Raw genomic sequence first — 21,105 nt, forward strand, 5'->3', positions numbered from 1 at the left:
GGAGAATGTTAAGGTTATCAAAGAGAAACAATGCAAAAGGTTATCTCTCAGCCAGTCAACAGTCTGGAAAGAGTACAATTTTGCCACATCACTTTCTTCCCCAGTCTAATAAAACAGACAGTTGCCTCTAGTGGAACAAAATCATCATATACTGGACCAGTCTGCAAAGGTACACCTTTAAGTTCATAGTAAAACTGATCATCAAACAACCCGATAAATGTACCTTTTAGCATTTTCATGAACAATTCTGAGAAACTTCCTTTTGGGTACAAAAGATCCCTCAAACTTGCTGTATACTCAAGAGCATATAGATATCTTTTATTAGGTAACAGTATGAAGCTTTACGCCTAAAATTTAAGGAAACTAACCAAGGAACATGTTGTTTTTTCAGCTAAAAACTTGGAGATATGTCTTATCCTCCTACCACTTAACACCTAGTAGTGTTTCTTAATCATTTTAACTTTACTTGTGACTCAAAGGAAGCTGATAGAACAAGGCTATTTTTAAGTAAAATAGCTATTTATTCAGCCTCTTGTCATGCCAAAATGTTTTGTGCATATACCACTGTAATTAGCACACAGGCAAAATTATACATCAAATTATATTTCATATTACCTGATTATATAAAAATGTAAAGTGAAAATGACTTATCAGTTCCTTTTAACATAACTAGTAAACAATTCAGCAGGAGTTACGAGGCACAAAATCTTAGTAAAATGACACAGAAAGAGCAATAATGTAATTCTCGCTTAAGTTTAACTTGTCATATTTTTTATGAATATACAAAGACAAACTTTTAAAACATTATATTTACTAAGATTCTGGCAAGAGCTTTATGTAACAAGACACAGAATACCAGGCCTGCCACTCAACTTGTATATGGTAAGTCTCAGCTTCAATATGAAGCTGTTACAAACAAAACCAACCAAACCAAATCTAAACTCTGCTTTTCACATGCTAATATTTTGGCAAGAATGCCATTAAATGCAGTAAGGAATTAAAGATAGCAAGAATAAAAAGTTAATAAAAGCTAAACTTTACAGCCTAACCAAAATTCATACAAAAAATAGCTATCACTGGTTACATAAAATATTCCTGACTGGTTAAAACTTAACAGTATAAAACATGCATTTTAGAATCTTTAGCTATCAAGTTCAAAAAGTACCAGTGTGTATTGGAAACGACTCCTTCCCAAAGCCAAAGTGTAGTCAAAATTAATCCAAATGTTATAATACATTCTAATAATAAAAATCATTCAGTATTATTGAAGTGGAGGTAAATTCCAGAGCTTCTGGGGCTTTCTCGTGCTGCAAAAGGCTGCTTCTCTGATTCACTCAAAGCAGCATATGACAGACCAAGGATGTTACTAAGCTCAGTAAAGCGCAAGACTGCCATACCCAGCTCTGACCTCCTCATGAAGCATGGCTACTGTGTCCGCAAAAATAGGATGTGTGAGGATAAAAGGCACGCTATTCTGCTAGCTAAAGAAATAGCAAACCACCCCCCACCCTTAAAAGCTCCTTCCCCAAGTAAATAAAAGTATACAAGGGGAAAAAATTAAAATACACTTATCTACAGAGTAAGGATTTTAAAGTATCAATGTAATCCCTACTTCAAAAACATTAACTAGAGTCATCTGGTCATTTCTGTTTATACCTTAATGATGTAGCCAGACTCAATGTCTGTTGATTTATCATTAGATACTTCTAGTCAAAAATATTAACTTTATTCCCAAATATCAACCACTAGTACGACTGCAGTGTATTATCTCCCAGAGTTATTAAGCAATGGAAGAGAACAAAGACAGATGTTCAAGGAGCAGGCAACTCTTATGGCCCTTTCACACAGCGGCATGTGAGTGGCTACCTAACAATCCAGGAATAATTCTAGAAACAACAAAGGTCATGCATTTTAGTAAATATGTCATTATTTTCACAGTTGAGATCTCCTCAGACATTGCACTTTCTTTATAAGGGAATCCTGATTTTGCCTTTCACGGTGAGTCAGGACTTGAACTAGCAGCCTTCTTTTTCTTTTTCTTACTGTGTTTCTTATGCTTCTTTTTCTTTTTTGTCTTTTCCTGTAGAGAGAGTTCCATGTTAGACATTTCTACATGAAAATATGCAAATTAAAAACAACTTTACCATGGTACTTCTGAGCTAATGTACAGTTATTTCAACAATCCACACAATCAAGTAGGCTACTCAAAACATTTCTTGAAAAGTCTCAATAACCAATATCATGATGAAGAGTGCTTGGCAATTTCAAAAAGGATAAGGAAAAACTTTTAAATCATTAGCACATTAATGTAGACTTAATCAAAATTTCCCATAGAAAATAACATGGTACCAATTGCTATATTTCATTTATTTACTTTCTAAAGGTAAAGTAATTGTAGTTACTGCAAAGAAATCCCCACACCACAGCAAAATAATGGTTTTTTGCAAAATCATAGTTTTCAAAAAGCACATATCTATTAAATCTGCCATTTTTAAGTAAAGAGAAACAGATATTATGTACTGCTTAGACCAGTGATGGCGAACCTATGACACGCGTGTCAGAGGTGACATGTGAACTCATTTTTTTGGTTGATTTTTCTTTGTTAAATGGCATTTAAATATATAAAATAAATATCAAAAATATAAATCTTTGTTTTACTATGGTTGCAAATATCAAAAAATTTCTATATGTGACACGGCACCAGAGTCAAGTTAGAGTTTTTCAAAATGCTGACATGCCGAGCTCAAAAGGTTCACCATCACTGGCATAGACTGAGAGCAATTGAATTAAGTTAACTAACTGGTACAAAATATTGATGGATAGTTGAAAAGTCTTTTTTTAAAAATTCTTTATTGATTCAAGTATTACATATGTCTCCTTTTTCCCGCATTGACCTCTCCCTGGCCACTCCCACCCCCCAGCACATGAGTTGAAAAGTCTTATTTAGCTTACTAAGACAGATGCTTGACTGTTTGAGGAAAATGCCACTGAAGCCTTGTAAAAGCAGTCAAATTGTCATTGGATAGAGGGAATTAGAATTTTGCTGAACTCAGATTTTCATGACTGACTGCTTCAGATACAGAAGAGAAAGCGGAACTTTTAGGAACAGATACTAGAAAGATGGTATCAAATGACAGACTATTTGTTTCAGGAGAAGAAAATAAAAAGCAAGAGGAGAGACATAGAAGTGTAGTAAAAGCAAAGCTTCCCACTCATTTCCTTATCTATTAAACTTTCCATAATCCTCCCTTCTCTCTCACAGGCCTCTAACACTTTGTGGACCTAAGCTAACTTTCATCATTCTTTTCATTACAAGCCAAGTATACAGGGACAAAGAGTCCAAAATCTTGTGTTTGGGCTTTTAAAAGTAAGTTTTGGCCTTGGCCAGGTGGCTCAGTTGGTTGGAACATCAGCCTATACACCAGAATGTTAATTCTGAATCACACATTACCAAATGAACCTTCTTATCAGAGAAGGACCCCCATCTTAAGAGCTAGGGAAATTATGGGAGTAACCCTCAAATCTAAAAATGATGTTCTCATTTTTATTTCACCTCTCCCTAAAAAAATGCCTTTAAAGACCAAGGTCCACACTTAGTATGCTGAGTGCCCCAGATTACTTTGCTGACAGGGTCCACATTACTCTTTGATATCTGTATTCACTTTGTCTAGGTGGGTCGACTTCTCATTCGATTACTGCTTCTGTTTCCCTTATTCTCCTCCTCCTCCTTTCTCCTTTCCTACTTCTCAATCTGCGTAACAGCAGAGCTGGCTTTAGAAATGATCACAAGAATAATCTTTATTACTGAATCATTTATGTTGTCGTATTCCAGCTTATTACTCACTGCAGTTTGTGCTTAGAGAGGCCTTTTCTGTTATTACCAGGGTTGGTTGATCTGGAAGTAACTTCTATTGCAGATAGAGGGAATCACCATACCTTAATATCATATTTCATACTACACCTTCAGAAAGTCAAACAAAAGTTTGAGCTTACACTTCTAACAAAATACTAAAATGGAAACAGAACATGCTTGGCATGAGGGTTTTCTTTCCTTTCCCTGAACCAACTTAATTTTCTCCAACCCATTAAGTGAAGCTGCTGAACACCACAATAAATATTTATTTGGTCCTAGTAAATGCAATCATGCTTTACCCATGACTCAATTTATATTAAATAAAAACAGCTATACTGTTGTCATGTAAAAACGTAAGAGATACTTGCTGTTGTTTTTTCTCTGTCTTCACTGCTTTTCTTCTTTTTTGCCCGTACCTAAAACGTTTAAGTTTTTGTGGAGAAAAGAAGACAAATATGTAACTTGTACTCATGGCATTTCTTTTTCATTCCCTAATATACCTTGCATCTTTAAAATGGGTATGTCAAAAATATCTGACAACCAAATGATATCTTAAATGCCTTGTTTAACCTCAAACCCATTAGATCACAATGAGGATTAAATAAAAAACATTTTTTAAAGAGGGGGAAATTAAGATCTCAAATCTCTAAAGGGCTTCTCTTATATTCCCTTTCAGCACCTAAATGCAACAGTGAGGTGCAATGGATAAAAAACATGAGCACTGAAATAAATAAAATAGACCAAGCTCTGAATCCTACCTCTGCCATGTATTACCCTCAATGTCATCATCTGTAAAATGGAAATTATATCCACCCTCAGGGGAAGTGCCTATAATAAAGTGGGGATTTCTCTAACTCTATGGTGTTCAATAAATAATAGCTATACACATAATGTATGCAGTATAAACCAATTAATTAAAATCCTTTTAAGTAAGAATTATCACTCCATTAATATTTTATTTTAATCTTTTAAAGTACGGTACACTGAATACAGATAAAATTCCAAGTTGCTAAAGCTTGCATGTATTTAATGTTACGTCCAAATGTAATGTATTTTATGTATTAAGGTAAGTGCTCTAGAGAGCACTCAGGAAATTATCTTTTGTTATCTTGTCATAACGACGACGGGAATGGAGGCAGCTGTGTTGCATCTACATTTAACCAGGCCAACACAGATGATGCTGTCACACAATGTCCAGGACAGCCCTGACAGGACTGCCGAATAGCCTGCTAGACACTCATGTAACGAACCTATTTATAACAGAGAAGTTAAATTTACTGCACTGTGAACACAAAGTACTTTGTACAGGGTTTTCAGATACACTCAACCATCTACATATTGAAATGTAATTTAATAAACACTATGGATTATTATTTTCTTGTATTTCTTCTATTTCTGTTAGGGGACAGTAATATAAAAATGTGTAGGTTTTATATATATAAATATACATTTATGTAAAAGCTACAAATTTCATTTCAGAAAAGCATTACAAAATATTGCTAAAAAATGAGAGCAATAGGCCCTATTTTACAAATGAGAAAGCCAATTCCAAGAAATACTTTTAGGAAGATAACTTACAGACCTAAAACTAAAAATGGACTATAATTCTAAGAGAGTACAAAATTTAAGACAGGGATATTAGAGCTGAAAACGACTGTATAGATGACCTCATCCTATTCCTTTAATTTATAGATAGAAAAACTGAGATCAGGCAAACATTTCTGCTCCACCTCATTACCTTTCTAGTCCCTAAATAGCAAATCCAACAAAAACAAGGAAATGCCAGGTTTCAATCTGCTTTACACCATACAGCATCTTTCATGTAATTAAAAATATAGCATAATAAAAATAAAATATTAGAAGAATAAAAATAACATACATATCTCAGATTGGAAAGGAATCTGAGAATATGGTTAATTGTAAAAATAATAGTAATATAATTATCTTATGGAAAAATGCAAAACTTATTCTGAAATGGAACAACTTCTTTTTCTTTTTCATGGTACATCAAACTAGAAAAGTAAATTAAATACTTATGAAGTATTTTGTTTTTCAGTTAATATTAAATCAAATCAAATAACTAGACATTTTATAGTGAAGAAAATAGATTTGATCATATACTTACCTCCTCAATATAATCTGACTCTGACAAAGACTCAGATGATAAAGGTTTATCTTCAGGATACATCTTTCTCTTTTTGCTGAGTCCCTTAATGTCCTAGTAAACAAAAAAATACGTGGACCTTGACTCAAAAAGACATATTACTATTCCATGAAAATTTTATTTCTAAGTTCTAGTAACATTTCTTCCGATTATCATAAAATGATAATCCATTTTCATTTTAGAGATGTCTAAAAGTGACCAGGAATCAGTCTTTAAATCCAATGAAGTAATGCTTTTATTAAAAACCTAAAAAGAAATAACTACATATCCACTTAGATATAACATCCTCCTTATTTTCTTTAACTATATACGACAGAATTTTACAAAGTCATAAGGAACTATATAGACGGTACAAGATTTGGGTCCCTTGTATTCTAATTCCTTTGTTTCTACCCAAAGTTGTATCAGACAGGCCTGATCCAGACAGTGCTGTAGAGAAGAAAAATCAATGGGTAATTATTTGCAATGATCTAAAAGGATCTGTACACAGTAATTCCTTTAGTGCATTAAGTATTAAATTCACATAAAAAAAATCTTTGTCTCTAAATATTTTTAATGTTGAAAAAATGCATACCTGGGGAAGGATAGGGTCTCAGAGTGGAGGAGAACTTAGGACTTAAATATATATTTTAAGAAATAAAAAGTGTTAGGATTTACTAAAGCTTCAAAGTGGACATGCTGGTTACCATTTTATTATTTTTCCATATACTTTTTCTGTATGTCTCAAGTAGTTTCTATCAACAAAAACAACAGAACCACACAATGAAAAATGCTCACCTGTAATCTTAATTAAAAAATTATAAAAATAATATAAAACTTTATGCAGCATGAACCCAATTTTGAAGATATAAACAAAAAATTCATGTAGAAAATAAACTAACAGTGATGATCTTATGTATTAGATTACAGGTGATTAACAGGTTTATTATTTTGGTAGAAATGATAAATGCTCATAGTAAGAAAATTCACCTAAATCCCACTACCTAAACCATTAGGATTTTTGTAAACATCCTCCTATGTGTATATTTACAAGTTTACACAAATACTTGCTGTTTGGAACCCGCTCTTCTCACCCAATAGTATTTTTCCATGCCAACTACATCGTCATTTATGGCGGCCTTTGACATTCACTGAAAGTATATGCCACAGTTTACTTAACCAATCTCCTTCTGGAGGGCAGCCATATGGGTTCTTTGCTATTAAAAACAAAGTTGAAATACAGTGAAGGGTACTTAAATGTAAAATCTTGATCTAACAATAATGACTAAGGCAAAGACCAAAGTAGCCTTCACCCAAATGATTTTCTCAATCTCCCACAACCCCACATTGTTTATTTCATTTTTTGAGTCACACTTTACCATAAAGCCTCTTTTATCAGGCTCTTTTATCATATTAATGTCAGATTATTGGATTACAGTTCATATTTACTTTTAGAATTACTAAACATATATTTTACTAATTTTTGTTTGTGAAGTGTTCTTTAATACCGAAGGTCACTAAATTTCTGAATGATGTATTACTACTTTTTCTTAAGTCTGTTCATTATATTTAAACTTTGTTCATGGTTTATTTTTTTGTGATTTTTTTTGCCACTGAGAATTAGAATTATATGGTCACAAGTTTTTTGAGGCACAGTCTTTCCCTATCCCAATATTATATTCATGTCTTTCTCTAGTAATATTTTCATAATTTAAAACTGACTTATCTGAAATTTATTTGGCCTTAATGAGTGCCCAGCTTTATATTTCCCAAATGGCAAGTCATTTTGTCCCAAGAAAAGCCATCTTTATCATATATTAAATTCCACAAACACTTAAAAATTTTAACCTGAACTCTATACTGTTCCATTTTTTCTTTTTCTTTTTCTGGTACGATACTACATTGTTTTAATCAAAGCATTTAAAATGTTTTAACATCTAGTAGGAAATGTCATACCCAGGAACATTTATTAAATCTTCATCTGCATCTCAGAACAGATTTATAGTTTTCTTCAAATAAGTCCTGTTCAATTCTTCCATTATGTTTTCTAATTGGACATCACATTGTACTTTCACAACAATTTAAACTAAAAATGGGGCTAAAAACAATGATTGATATATATGATTTAAAATTTCAACCTATCCCTTACATTACAACAGAAAACCTAAACAAGATTAAGAGACGTAAAAGATGATAATCATGTGTATAAAAGAGTAATAGTATCCAAAAATATTTAACGCTTATCAATCAGAAAGATCAAAAACAACCCAACAACAACAAAAAAAATGGGCAAAGACTAAACAGGCAATTCATAACTCACAGAAAATGAAATCTGAATGGCTAATAAGCAAATGAAAAGGCTCAACCTTCCATACCAGTGATTTTCAACCTTTTTCATCTCATGGTACACACAAGCTAATTAATAAAATTCTGCGGCACACAAAAAATATACTTTTTGCCAATCTGACAAAAAGATAGGTACAATTTTTATTCATTCACACTGGACAGCTATTGTTGTGTTGACTGTTGTCATTTTTTCATTTGACAGTCTAAGGAAAAAGAGGTCAGTGCCCCTGACTAAATAGTCAGGTATTGCGTTTTAAAAATTCCCACAGCACATTGGTTGAAAAGTGCTGATTTATACGCATCAAACTAACAAAGAAGAAAGCCTCCCAGTGTTGACAGGTATGTATGGAACAAAAATACTATCATATGCTACTAGCAGGAATGCAAATTAGTAATAAGCACTCTGGTGAGCAAAAGGTAGACAAGTCAAATGTGTGTACATCCTAGCACTGAGAAATCCTAGTCCCAAGTAGATATCAGAATATTAACAATAACTTGTGGAAAAAGAAAAATGGATACAAAAATAGCCACTGGAGCACTGTTTGCATTACTGAAAAATGAAAACAATCTAGATGTCCACAATCAGAATGGAGCAATAAACTGTGGCAAATTAATAGAATGGAATACTTTAAGCAAAAGCAACAAACCTGAGAGTATCAACAAGGATAAAAGTCAACAGCAATGTTGAGTGAAAAATACAAGTTTCAGAAGGAAACACAATGATACCATTTTGAAAATAAAAAATACTCTGCACTATTTATGAATATATGTAACCAAAGCGTATAAATGTGGAAGGAAGGATGCATACTAATTCAGAAATAGCTGCCTCTAAAGAAGGATAAAGTGTCTGGTACTTTTTCCCCTCTGGTAACTATCAGTCTGTTGTCTGTATCTATGGGTTTGTTTTGTTTGTTTGTTTGCTGCTTTTTGTTTTATACCCCACATATGACATATACATTTTTTTAAAACATGAAAGTAATCACTTATTCTATAATGGTTTTTAAAATGAGAAATTAATGTTGAATCCCTATTAACCATATGGTTTCTTTTGGCCAGTTACATTACAAATTATATTAATACACTTCTTATCTTTGAATTCTTATAATTAACCCAACTTGGCCACAAGTTTCTTCTTTTAGTATCTTAGTAAATTTTTATTTGCAAATTGATATGAAAAGCACTCCTAGGTATATACCCAAGATCAATGAAAACATCATGTCCACACAGAAACTTGTATACATATGTTCACAGCAGCATTATTCATCTTAGCCAAAAGGTAGAAACAATTCAAATATCTACTAACAGATGAATGGATAAATATATTGTGGTATATACATACAATGGAATGTTACTCATCCATAAAAAGGAACAAAGTACTGATATACATGCTATCACTTAGATGAACCTCAAAAATATTACACGAAAGGAAAGAAGTCAGACAGGAAAGGTTACATATTGTATGATTGCTTTTATGATATATCCAGAATATGCAAATCCAAAGACATAGGAAGCAGATTAGAGGTTATGTGGTTATGTTGCTTTTGCTTATAATATTCTACTTTATAGGTTCTTTTCAAAGGGGTGATGAAAAAGTTTTAAAACTAGAGTGAGGTAGTTGTTGCACAGCATTGTACATACACTAAGCACCATCAAATTGTAATTTTAAGATGAGTAATAGAAAATTATGTGAATTTCACCTCAATTTTAAAAAATTATATAAAAACCCAGTAAAATACAGTGACACTCGTTCACAGTTTTCTTTCATTTAGTAATTGCTTTCCTTAGGCTTTATCCTATATAATAAAAGCCTAATATGCTAAGTGTCTGGTGGACCGGTCGGCCATTCAACCAATCAAAGCGTAATATGCTAATGAGATGCTAAGGCTGCTCAACCGCTCGCTATGACATGCAATGACCACCAGGGGGCAGACAGTCAACCGGTTGACCAGTCACTATGATGTGCACTGACCACCAGGGGGCAAACACTCCAACCAGTAGGTTAGCTTGCTGCTGGGGTCCAGCTGATCAAGACTGAGCAAGATGGGCTGGACATGCCCTGGAGCCCTCCTGCATCTCTCCCCAGCCCCAATTGTGCACCGTGGGGTCCCTCGGCCTGGCCCGAGCCCTCTCACAATCCAGGACCCCTTGGGGGAGCCAGTTTCAGCCCAATCCCACAGGGGGAGCACCACTCAGCCAGGAGCCGGGCTCACAGCTGGCAAGCACAGCGGTGATGGCAAGAGCCTCTTCCGCCTCCGCAGCAGCGCTAAGGATGTCCGAGGGGGAGTGGGCCTAAACCATCAGTCGGACATCCCCCAAGGGCTCCCAGACTGCAAGAGGGCACAGGCTGGGCTGAGGGGACCCCCCTACTCTGCTGAGTGCACAAATTTCATGCACCGGGCCTCTAGTTGTTAATAATCAGAACAAGATTTTAAAATGTAAATCAGAAACATGGATAGGGATAAATTCATAATTAATTATAGTTAAATCACAAGTAAAGATAAAATATCTACTTACAGTAGTAAAATTCTTTTTCAAAACTTATCTATGGTATACTCAATTTGAAACAGAAGACCATGTTCTTTAATTAAAGGGGCCTCTTTTAAAATGACTTGAAGAAACAAACGAAATGTTTAATCTCCATTACTTAAAATTTGTAATCTGAGATAATCCATTAATCTACACAAATTCAAGCTTTCTTCAGGAATACTCTTCTATCTTCTAATCAATAATGAAACCAACAAATAATTTCCTTAAATCAATATGAAATGCCATAAAAGCCAAAAAAAAAATCTCAAGTTAAAAAGGGGAACACATTATTGTTTATTCCTTTAAATGAAGTATTGTATGATAGACTACTTAAGGCAATGTAAAATTATAATTACCTTTTCTTTCTCACTTGCATCCTTTGACTTCTTTTTCTTTTTTAAACTATCCTAAACAAACAAATATTTTATCAATTTTAAATGTAAAAGATACAGCATAATAGCATAAAGATAAAAATACCAAAAAGGTGATTGGTTCTATAAGTGAAAAAAGTTTACTTCAATACCAGAATTTTATTTTAAAAATATAGAAGAAATGTGTTGTGTATATATGTGATTGTAAAGAAATAGGCTTCTTCATGTATCTGTCCGTGTATCAAATCTATGTACACCAAAAATGATATACTGTCTGTGAAAACCACATGGTGTATTTTACTATAAGACTTTATGTCATTGCCTAATTTTGCCTGAGGTGGTCTTATGCACGGGTGTTCTAATTCACTGTGTGCTCAGACATCTCCCAATTTGATTTCCCTACTCTCCTTATAAGGAGGGGAGGTAAGAATTTTTGCTTTTGAATCCCTCAGTTCCAGTTATTAATAACCTCCCTGAGCCTTTCTTATCCATAAAGTGGGATAACAAATATCTACTTCATAGGGTTGTTGAGAGAATTGAGTTAACATGTCAAGTGCTTAGAACTATGAATAACATGTAATAGGCATTCAATACATGTTAGCTATCAATATCATTAGTCTGGCTCTTTTGCTTTAGAAGACAGAGAAAAAAAACCCAACATTTGCTGAATACTTATTAGACACCAGGCATTTGTCAGAAGACATATCACTAGGGAAGGAGCTATCTGCCACAAAACAAAACAGTTGCTGCTTCTCCTGGGAGCCTGGGACACTGTTTGTCCAATGTGGTCCATGGACACCCCTGTATCAGCATCACAGAGGACATCTGTTAAAATGTAGACTTTTAAGACTAATCAGACTTACTCAGACTCTGAAAATGAGGCCCAGGAAACTACATTTTTATTGTAACGTGCACGTTTTTCTCATGACCACTAATGTTTGAGAGCTTATTTGTCAGACAATTCTGGTTAGTACAGAGCAGACTTAGGTTCAGTAGAAAAGACACTAGACCAGATAATAGAACACATATTCAAGTTCTAATACTACCTGTATAAATTTAAGCAAGACATTTTTTTCTTTGAACAATGACTTTTTTTTAAAGCTTTTCTCATTGATTTTTTTTTTTTTTTTTTAAGAGAGAGAGAGAGAGGGAGAGGAGGAGATAAAACATCGATGATAGACCAGCTGCCTCCCACACGCCCCCCCTACTGGGGATAGAGCCCGAAACCCAGGCATGTGCCCTGAGTGGGAATTGACCCGGCAACCTCTTGGTGCCTGGGACGATGCTCAATCAATTGAGCCACATCAGCTGGGCTCAACTTTGACTTTTCATGAAAACTAGAGGCCCGATGCACGAAATTTGTGCAAGAGTAGGCCTTCCTTCCCCCAGCTGCCAGCACTGGCTTCCCTCTGGCCACTGGCAGGCACCCAGGACCCGGGCTTCCCTTTGCAGTCTCGGCTTCATCCGGTCTAATTAGCATATTACCTTTTATTATTATAGATGGGAAAAATAATGCCTGCCAGGCTTATCATAAAGCTATCATGGATGTATTGAGAGAGAAACATATGTGTGAAAATATTTAGAGAACAATTAAATGCCATATGTAAGGTATAAAGTGGCACAGAACATCTCAATTTTAAACTGAGAGCAATTTAAGATTGGAAGAACTAAAAGAAAAACCTAATTACAAGTCTTCACTGTCCAACATGGTACTAATTTAAGTAATTTTACCTTACTGTCTGATTCAGTCTCTGACATGGAGCTTTCAGAAGATTTATGTGAACGGTTCTTCTTTTTCTTTTTCCTTTTTCCTTGTTTCTTATCCTATATAAAACATTTTTAGAAATATTTGCTTTCTGTTTTAAAAATATAATAGATGTATTTTAGTAATACCAAATCTTTATCAATATACAAAAGTTAATGAAAGGACCAGCTTTAAACATATGCTTTACTTAATATTTAAAATGTAACATATCATCTCCTTGTTTTATAAAAAGTCAAGTGATTTGAGTCACACATAATTCCTAGCATCTAGTCAAATACCATTTTACATTTTTCAAGTCCATTTCTTCTACTCATATTTTTAAATGAACAAGACAAATTCAAAATCTATAAAACATATACATCAATATTTACATCAGTGCTCTCGGAAATAATAAAAACCTGTAAGTAAACATTTTTAACTGACATTTCATAAAGTGTTTCCTTTGTCATTAAATAAATTATAGATATTTCATGGATCATCATAGGCAAACCTTACCTCATCTTCAGAATCTGAAGAACTGCTGGAAGAATCAGAGCTTGATGAAGAAGAAGATGAATACTTGACCAAGCACAAAACAATTAAAGCTTGTGAGATGCAGGAATTTTTTTCTTTTACTAAGTCTCTCAAATACTTAACTAAATCAACCTAGTGTCATAGAAACAGATGCCATCTTCGTAAGACTTAAGTATTAAAATGTCAAATTTCCTCACAGAAAACGCTCAACAAAGTAACACATATAGCAATGGTGGTCAATTTCCCCTCTTTAATAGCAATACAGGAGTTACTAGGTTATAAGGAGGTTGGCACCTGTCTTTTATATCAGAAATAGAACAAAACCACCCATAACAATCAAAAGACCTCCAGGCTCTTTGACTCATCTAGAGTTAGCAAAGAGTTAGCATACAGACTATATAAATTATTCTTACTTTTTTCGTAGGCTTTTAATTATAATATTTAGAAAAATGGAAAAGTTTTGCTCACCCTACCAGATTTCTTCTTTTCTTTTTTCTTTCTCTATAAGAAAACAAAAGTACAAGCCTAAATAAGCTAATGTGCATTTTCAAATGTATCTATAAATATAAAAGCCTAATATGCTAAGTGTCCAACGGGGTCAACCGTTCAGTCAACCACTTGCTATGATGCGCACTGACCACCAGGGGGCAGACGCTCCAACCAGTACGTTAGTTTACTGCTGGGGTTCAGCCGATTGGGACTGGATGAGATGGGTAGGACACGCCCTGAAGACCTCCGCAATCCCTCCCTGGTCTCTAAAATATTTCTTCTAATGAATTTCCTTTCAATGTGCACGAATTTGTGCAATGGGCCTCTAGTCCAGTGATGGCGAACCTTTTGAGCTCGGCGTGTCAGCATTTTGAAAAACCCTAACTTAACTCTGGTGCCGTGTCGCATATAGAAATTTTTTGATATTTGCAACCATAGTAAAACAAAGATTTATATTTTTGATATTTATTTTATATATTTAAATGCCATTTAACAAAGAAAAATCAACCAAAAAAATGAGTTCGCGTGTCATAGGTTCACCATCACTGCTCTAGTCTATTAATAATGGTACATAGCAGTATTATGGAAACCCAACTGTGAAATTAAGGATAGCAGTAAAGTAAACATGGTCTTACTTGTCTTTTTTTGGATGAGGTCTCACTTCCACTTAATAATTTCTCCCTGTGTTTTTCTAGTTCTTTCTTCCAGTTCTGCAAAAAGGTGATAAACACCATCAGAGGGCATCTATCCCCTTACGATACATCTAATATGTAAGACAGCCACTGTTTCCTTTCTCAATCCTCTCACCCATCCAGCCTCTAATTACAAAAGATACTCCAGGTGCCAGAATCCTCTACTCTATCACCAAACAAGCCTTTGCCAATTGTTTTCAAAGAGGACATTAAGAGATGGGAATTCTCCACTGTATATTGAGACTAGGTATTACTGAGGCTAGGAATTTTTTTTTTTCTAACAAAGATGGTTAGATTCTTTTTCCAAACAGTGAAAATTAAATTAATCTATACTGTGGCTGAAATGCTGATACGTGTTTGTAATCAAAGCAAGCAAATATCACCATGGAAATCTCAGGATAAGATGTGGACGAGGGAGAGAAGGGGCAGAACCTAACATTTAGAAAACTTCAAGATGATTTAAATTACTGTAAGATGATTTTCCTCTTTCTTAACGCAGTCATACATTTATATACAAAACTGTACTCAATAAAACAAAAACACCTATGAAATACAGAGCCCCCTTAACCTAAAGAGGTAGGCCAAAACCCTTCATTTATTAAAAAATTATTTCATTCTTCTTACAACATTAGCCTATTTTTTTTTAAAAAGGTACAAACCTCATTCATTTTTTCTTCAAATTCAGCCAATGCCTTGGAACCTTTCTTTTTCTTTTCTAGTTGTTCTTTCACTTCTTCCCTTAAAAAATAGAATATAAAAATGTTTTTAAGCAATTCAAATTAGAGATGGATGCTTATAAATAAAACAAAATTTCATAAAGTTATCTTAGTATCCTAACTTATAAACCTCCATTCCAGTGTTGATGCACTTCGAATTTGTGTTCACATCCTTGTGAATCAATTATCATAATAAAGCCTAACAGATAACACTAATCACTCCTTTTCTAAACATGGATTATAAAAGTTTAATACAGAAGACATTTGAGTACTCCAAGTTACAGGCACTGTTTTAAATATATTTTCCTTCAATCCTCACAACAATCCTGTGAGAAAAAGTATTCTTTTACTTCAAGATGAACTGAATTACTGTAGCTGCAATCTGGGGCAGCTTAGAAATCTGCCTAGTGTCACAAAGCTATTGTAGTTTCAGCATTAGAGTGAGCTAAGGTCTATTTGACTGAAACATTACCTTCTATTAGTAAATCACCCATCTTATAATGTACCTCAACATGTGCAGAAAAGAGAGCACAGCACACCTGACTGCTTATTTGTAGAAAGGCCTGCTTATACATCTGGCTCTGGCTGGTGTCTAGGAACTTGGATTTTAGGTGGGTCCTTACCATTCCCTGGTAAGAGTGGTTTACTGTGCCTGTTTGTACAAACTTTATAGTTTAGGCTGAACACCTGCATTCCTTCTGGGAGTCTGGAGTTTTGGCACCTGATAGACAGAGGCTGGCCAGTTCTCAACTAAAACCCTGGGCACACAGACTCCCCATGAACTCCCTTGGTTGGCAACATCTCACATGTGTTATCACAACTCTTGCTACGGGAATTAACACACATCCTGTGCAACTGCACAAGAGAGGAAGCCTTGGAAGCCTGCACCCCGTCTCCCTCAGACTTCACCCACGTGCCTTTTCCCTTTGCTGATTGTGGCTGGTATCCTCACTGTAATAAATCTTACCCACAAGTACAACTATCTGTGAGTCCTAGCGAATTACTCAACCTTGGAGTTTTCTTGGGGACCTCTGACACACGTTATACTTGATGGAGCACAATCCTCTTTAAATTCATTCCTTCCCCCCAATTTTAAAGACAAAATATATTTTGTTTTGGGATAATTTGTTTCCGGTATGCTGCAATAGTCATTAATAGCACTCATGAATTCGGTAAGAGATGGACATGCTTACTTCCTGTTTAAGTCAAAGGAAGGATTCCCTTATATATGTAAGCACAACTTTCAACTACAGTTGCCCAGCTTCCAGAGGCACTTAGGAGTCTAAACTGACAACTCTCAAGCTTGTCATGTGTCACCTCAAGAGTATGATATTTAATAATAAGGAAGACACTAAAAATAGTAAGGCCAGTGCTATGAACGTTATTTACAAAAGATTAGTGCCACTCAACCAGGGCAAAAAACATCAATTTAAAGCCAAAATCTTACAATGGGAAAAGCCAGCAGATAAAACTAGAAACAAGGCCTAACATTATCCTAACACCTAGTTACACATCAATGAAGGATGAGATTACTCAAATTTATCATTTTAAAAAGAACAATGCAAGGTTAAGTTCATTTTTCGGGAATAGAGAAGAGATTGGTGTGAAAAGATTATCTGGTAGTGTGTTAGCTATTTAGGGTGGTGGGTTCTCAAATGTTTGCTTTACACTCATGCATGTGTTTCATACATTTAAAAACACACATATCAAATATTACTTCAAAATTACATATCTGGCAGTTGCTTGGCAATCAATAAAAGTTATAACAATAACCGCTTAAACATGTATGAACATTTCATAAATAGGTAAATTATTTCACAAATACCATGTAGGCCTTGGTCGATTCAGATAATCTTGGATTGTTGGCCCTGAAGACTGGACTGGACCCCTTGATCTGGCCATTGCTATTGGATTCATATAGGCCTTGAGGAAAGAACAAAAATTTATTTCATTAAAATAACCATTAAAAATACAAAAGCTCACTTAATTTTTTAAAAAAATGTTTTTATTGATTTTAGAGGGAGAGGGAGAGGGAGAGGGAGAGAGAGAGGGAGGGGGAGGGGGAGGGGGAGGGGGAGAGAGAGGGAGAGAGGGAGAGAGAGAGAGAACTACTTGAGAAACACCAATTGGCAGTCTCGTACATTCCCCCTACTGGGGATTGAGCCTGCAACTCAGGTATGTGCCCTGATGGGGAATCCATCAAGCAACCTTTTAGTTCATGGGACGACACTCAACCAACTGAGCCACACCAGCAGGGCTAGTATTCTGTTTCTTGTTTAAGGCAAGGATTAATGGTATCAAAGCAAATGGTATTTGTTAGTATATAAGTTCTTTGGTTTATCTCTTCTCGTTCCCCCAACTCCACATCGAGGTATGTCAGTCTGTTCCATGCCTCCATGCTTCAGGTCTTATTTGTTGGTCAATTCATTTGTTCATTAGATTCTACAAATAAGTGAGATCATGTGATATTTGTCTTTCTCAGTTTGTGCTCTTAATCTTTAAACAATACTTTTACTATGCACGAGAAAGACTTTTAAAACAAAAAAAGGTAACTGTTTTACAAAGGTAAAGCTTTTTCACTTGTTATACTTGTGTGAAAAAGAATACTAACATTAAGGGGGTGGGTGGTTAGGCATTAGTTAAAATAAAGAAATTGTGTGATTTCTTGAAACATCTCACTATCACTCAATTACTTTAAATGCTTTTATTAATATATAAGAACTAGAGGCTCAATGCACAAAATTCATGCAAGGGGCTCTGCCCTCGCAGCCCTGGCTTCGTCTGGAAGGTTGTTCAGCTGTCTGGTCTAATTAGCATATTACGTTTTTATTATTATAGACTAGAGGCCCGGTGCACGAAATTCGTGCACGAGGGGGGGGGGGTGTCCTCTCAGCCCAGCCTGCACTCTCTCCAATTTGGGACCCCTCGGGGGATGTCCGACTGCTGGTTTAGGCTCAATCCCGGGGATCCCTCTCACAATCCTGGATCAGTCCTGCCTGATCGCCCCTAACTGTCCCCCATGGTGGCCTGGTCACCCCTTACTGCCTTCCCATGCCAACCTGGTCACCCCCAACTGCCCCCCTGCTGGCATGATCGCCCCCAATTGCCCCCTCCCCCCCAGCCGGCCTGGTTGCCCCATGCAGCCTGCTGTTCAGTCGTTTGGCTGTCCCTCACTAACTCCCCTGCCGGTCTGGTTGCCCCACGTAGCCTGCTGTTTGGTCATCCGTCCGGTTGTTTCAGTCGTGAGGGCCTGTGGCTTTTTATATATTAGGGTTTTGACTCCAAACTGCTGCATGAGTTTGGGCAAAAGAAAAAAAATCTGTTTTTGAAACTCAGGATGGCAAACTGGGCTCATAGGAATTTAAGTGGGCAGGTTGGAAAGAGCATGCAGTAAAACTAAGGACAAAATGTGCAGAACTTCATTTGTTACTTTAGTTACCTATTTTTATCTAGAGGAGACATCTACTTAGAACAAAGTAACAGAAAAAAACACACAAAAACCCATGAAGGAAACTTCTGGAAAACAATGGGCACAAAGAGTGACTGACCATCATGAATTTAAGGGCCCTTTATAAATCTCGAGAATTAAAATGTTCAATTAAAACACATACACACACACTCTGTTCAAGAATGCTCAATATCGCCCTAACCGGTTTGGCTCAGTGGATAGAGCGTCGGCCTGCGGACTGAAAGGTCCCAGATTGGATTCCGGTCAAGGGCATGTACTTTGGTTGCGGGCACAGTGCCAGTGGGGGGTGTGCATCGATGTTTCTCTCTCATCGATGTTTCTAACTCTCTATCCCCTCTCCCTTCATCTCTGTAAAAAAATCAATAAAATATATTAAAAAATAAAAGAATGCTCAATATCAAAATCAACCCTAATGTAGCTATGGACTTTGGGTAAAAATGGTGTGTCAATGTCGGTTCATCAATTGTAACAAATGTACCTGGAGCAGGATGTTGATAATGGGGGAGGCTGTGTACATGTTGGCACAGGGAGTATATGGAACTCTACTTTCTGCTCAATCTTGCTGTGAACCTAAAACTGCTGTAAAATATAATCCATTAAAATTTTTTTCCACTGAAATTTAATGTTTTTTTAAAAAGCAAGTGTGTCATCTTTAAAACTATAATTTTATCAATGTAAGAAGAAAAATGCCAATATTCTCATTTTGTTTTTTTCTTCTTTTTTTCCCCTCTTTATTAAGGTATTACATATGTGTCCTTATCCCCCCATTGCCCCCCGCCCCCCTACTCATGCCCTCACCCCCCTGTTGACGGTGTCCATTGGTTAGGCTTATATGCCTGCATACAAGTCCGTTGGTTGATCTCTCCCCCTTACCCCCACCCTCCCCCCCTACCTTCCCTCTGAGGTTTGATGGTCTGATCAATGCTTCTATGTCTCTGGATCTGTTTTTGTTCATCAGTTTATATTGTTCATTATATCCCACAAATGAGTGAGATCATGTGATATTTATCTTTCTCTGACTGGCTTATTTCGCTTAGCATAATGCTCTCCAGGTCCATCCACGCTGTTGCAAATGGTAAGAATTCCTTCTCATTTTGTTATTTAAATTCAAGAATTATTACTACTGGGCTACGTATCAGATGATCCAAGCTTTGGTCCCAATTTGCACAGTTCCATCGCCTCCTCCATTACAATGGAACACTGAATTTGACAACCCGTGTCTTTTCATGTTTTCACATACCAACAACCTTTGAAGTGCAAACAAAATGTCACCAGAACACTGCGCCAAGACACCATGCAGAGAAACAAGCAGAGCCCAGAATTATCAAAATGCCCTGCGGTAAGTGAAGCTCGCTTGTGAACATTTTCCAAATGCTTTAAAGGAATGCTTTGTACCAACCAACACATTTCCCGAGTAAAACAAAACATCCCAGGCCTCCGTATGAACCCGGACCCAAGGCCTGATGATACATTCTAAACATTCAAGGCCCACGCACATCACAGAGCCCAAACACTCAGCACACCAAGCCTGAAGGATGGTCCAGCAGACACCACTTCCACTCCAGGAGATCAGGATACAAGCTCCGACCCTCAGCCAGGGAAGCGGGAGAAAAGAACACGCTTTACCTTGTACTCAACGTTCACTAGGGTTGTTTCTAAGACACCTTTGACTTATGAAGACTACATAACATTAAAACAAACGTTTTGAAGATGGAAAATGTCATCATTTCATAAAAGCAAAGATCATTTAGCACCCCCCCCAACCATTATAAAGGAAATAATCGTTGAGAAAAAGCGAGTTTATTCAATTTAGTACATTCGCTTTCATTTGCATTTATCTTTTTATTTTGGTGTTCAGTGGTCAAAACCCCGGGATAGGCAAGCCTAGGAACTGTAAGGCTGCCACCCACGTTTACTGCTCATCTTCTGTGTTCACGGCCCATCCGATCGGCGGCATAACCTGGGTTTTCCAAGCCAAGCAGCCGAGCAGCCACCTAGAATGCCTTCTTCCCATCCCCACCTGCCGAAAGCACCTTCTCCTTTGAATGCCCTCGGAGCCTCAAACCTCCATCAGATGTCATTTCCTACCCTACCATTTATGTACCTCTTTTTATCTCACTCCCTGAATAACAACTTCCACGCCAAGCACTTGCCTGGCCGTCTTCCCTTCCGTGGTCTCAACGACAGGTTGAGGGTTATCACTGATGTGTTACAGAAGAGGA

General features: G+C 36.2%; 1 protein-coding gene across 6 annotated transcripts in view; it reads right to left on the reverse strand.

Moving 5' to 3' along the window:
* Positions 1–500: 500 nt before the first annotated feature.
* Positions 501–21,105, reverse strand: part of FAM133B (family with sequence similarity 133 member B) — a 21,636-nt gene continuing 1,031 nt past the window's right edge. The window contains exons 2-12 of one of the 6 annotated variants that reach the window (XM_006084950.3): positions 19,362–19,462; positions 17,240–17,337; positions 15,358–15,436; positions 14,642–14,716; positions 13,986–14,018; positions 13,500–13,562; positions 12,971–13,063; positions 11,225–11,275; positions 5,979–6,071; positions 4,222–4,269; positions 501–2,080 (exon numbers count right to left, since the gene is read on the reverse strand). In XM_006084950.3, coding sequence (XP_006085012.1) covers positions 1,994–2,080; positions 4,222–4,269; positions 5,979–6,071; positions 11,225–11,275; positions 12,971–13,063; positions 13,500–13,562; positions 13,986–14,018; positions 14,642–14,716; positions 15,358–15,436; positions 17,240–17,337; positions 19,362–19,400 — 759 coding nt within the window. In that variant the 5' untranslated portion in view covers positions 19,401–19,462 and the 3' untranslated portion in view covers positions 501–1,993. Of the gene's footprint in view, positions 2,081–4,221; positions 4,270–5,978; positions 6,447–7,176; positions 7,214–11,224; positions 11,276–12,970; positions 13,064–13,499; positions 13,563–13,985; positions 14,019–14,641; positions 14,717–15,357; positions 15,437–17,239; positions 17,338–19,361; positions 19,463–21,105 lie in introns of those variants that run through there. The other 5 variants (XM_006084951.3, XM_023750705.1, XM_023750704.1 and 2 more) reach the window with 5 other exon arrangements.

The sequence above is a fragment of the Myotis lucifugus genome, unplaced genomic scaffold (genome assembly GCF_000147115.1).
Source record: "Myotis lucifugus unplaced genomic scaffold, Myoluc2.0 scaffold_15, whole genome shotgun sequence".
Lineage (NCBI taxonomy): Eukaryota > Metazoa > Chordata > Mammalia > Chiroptera > Vespertilionidae > Myotis > Myotis lucifugus.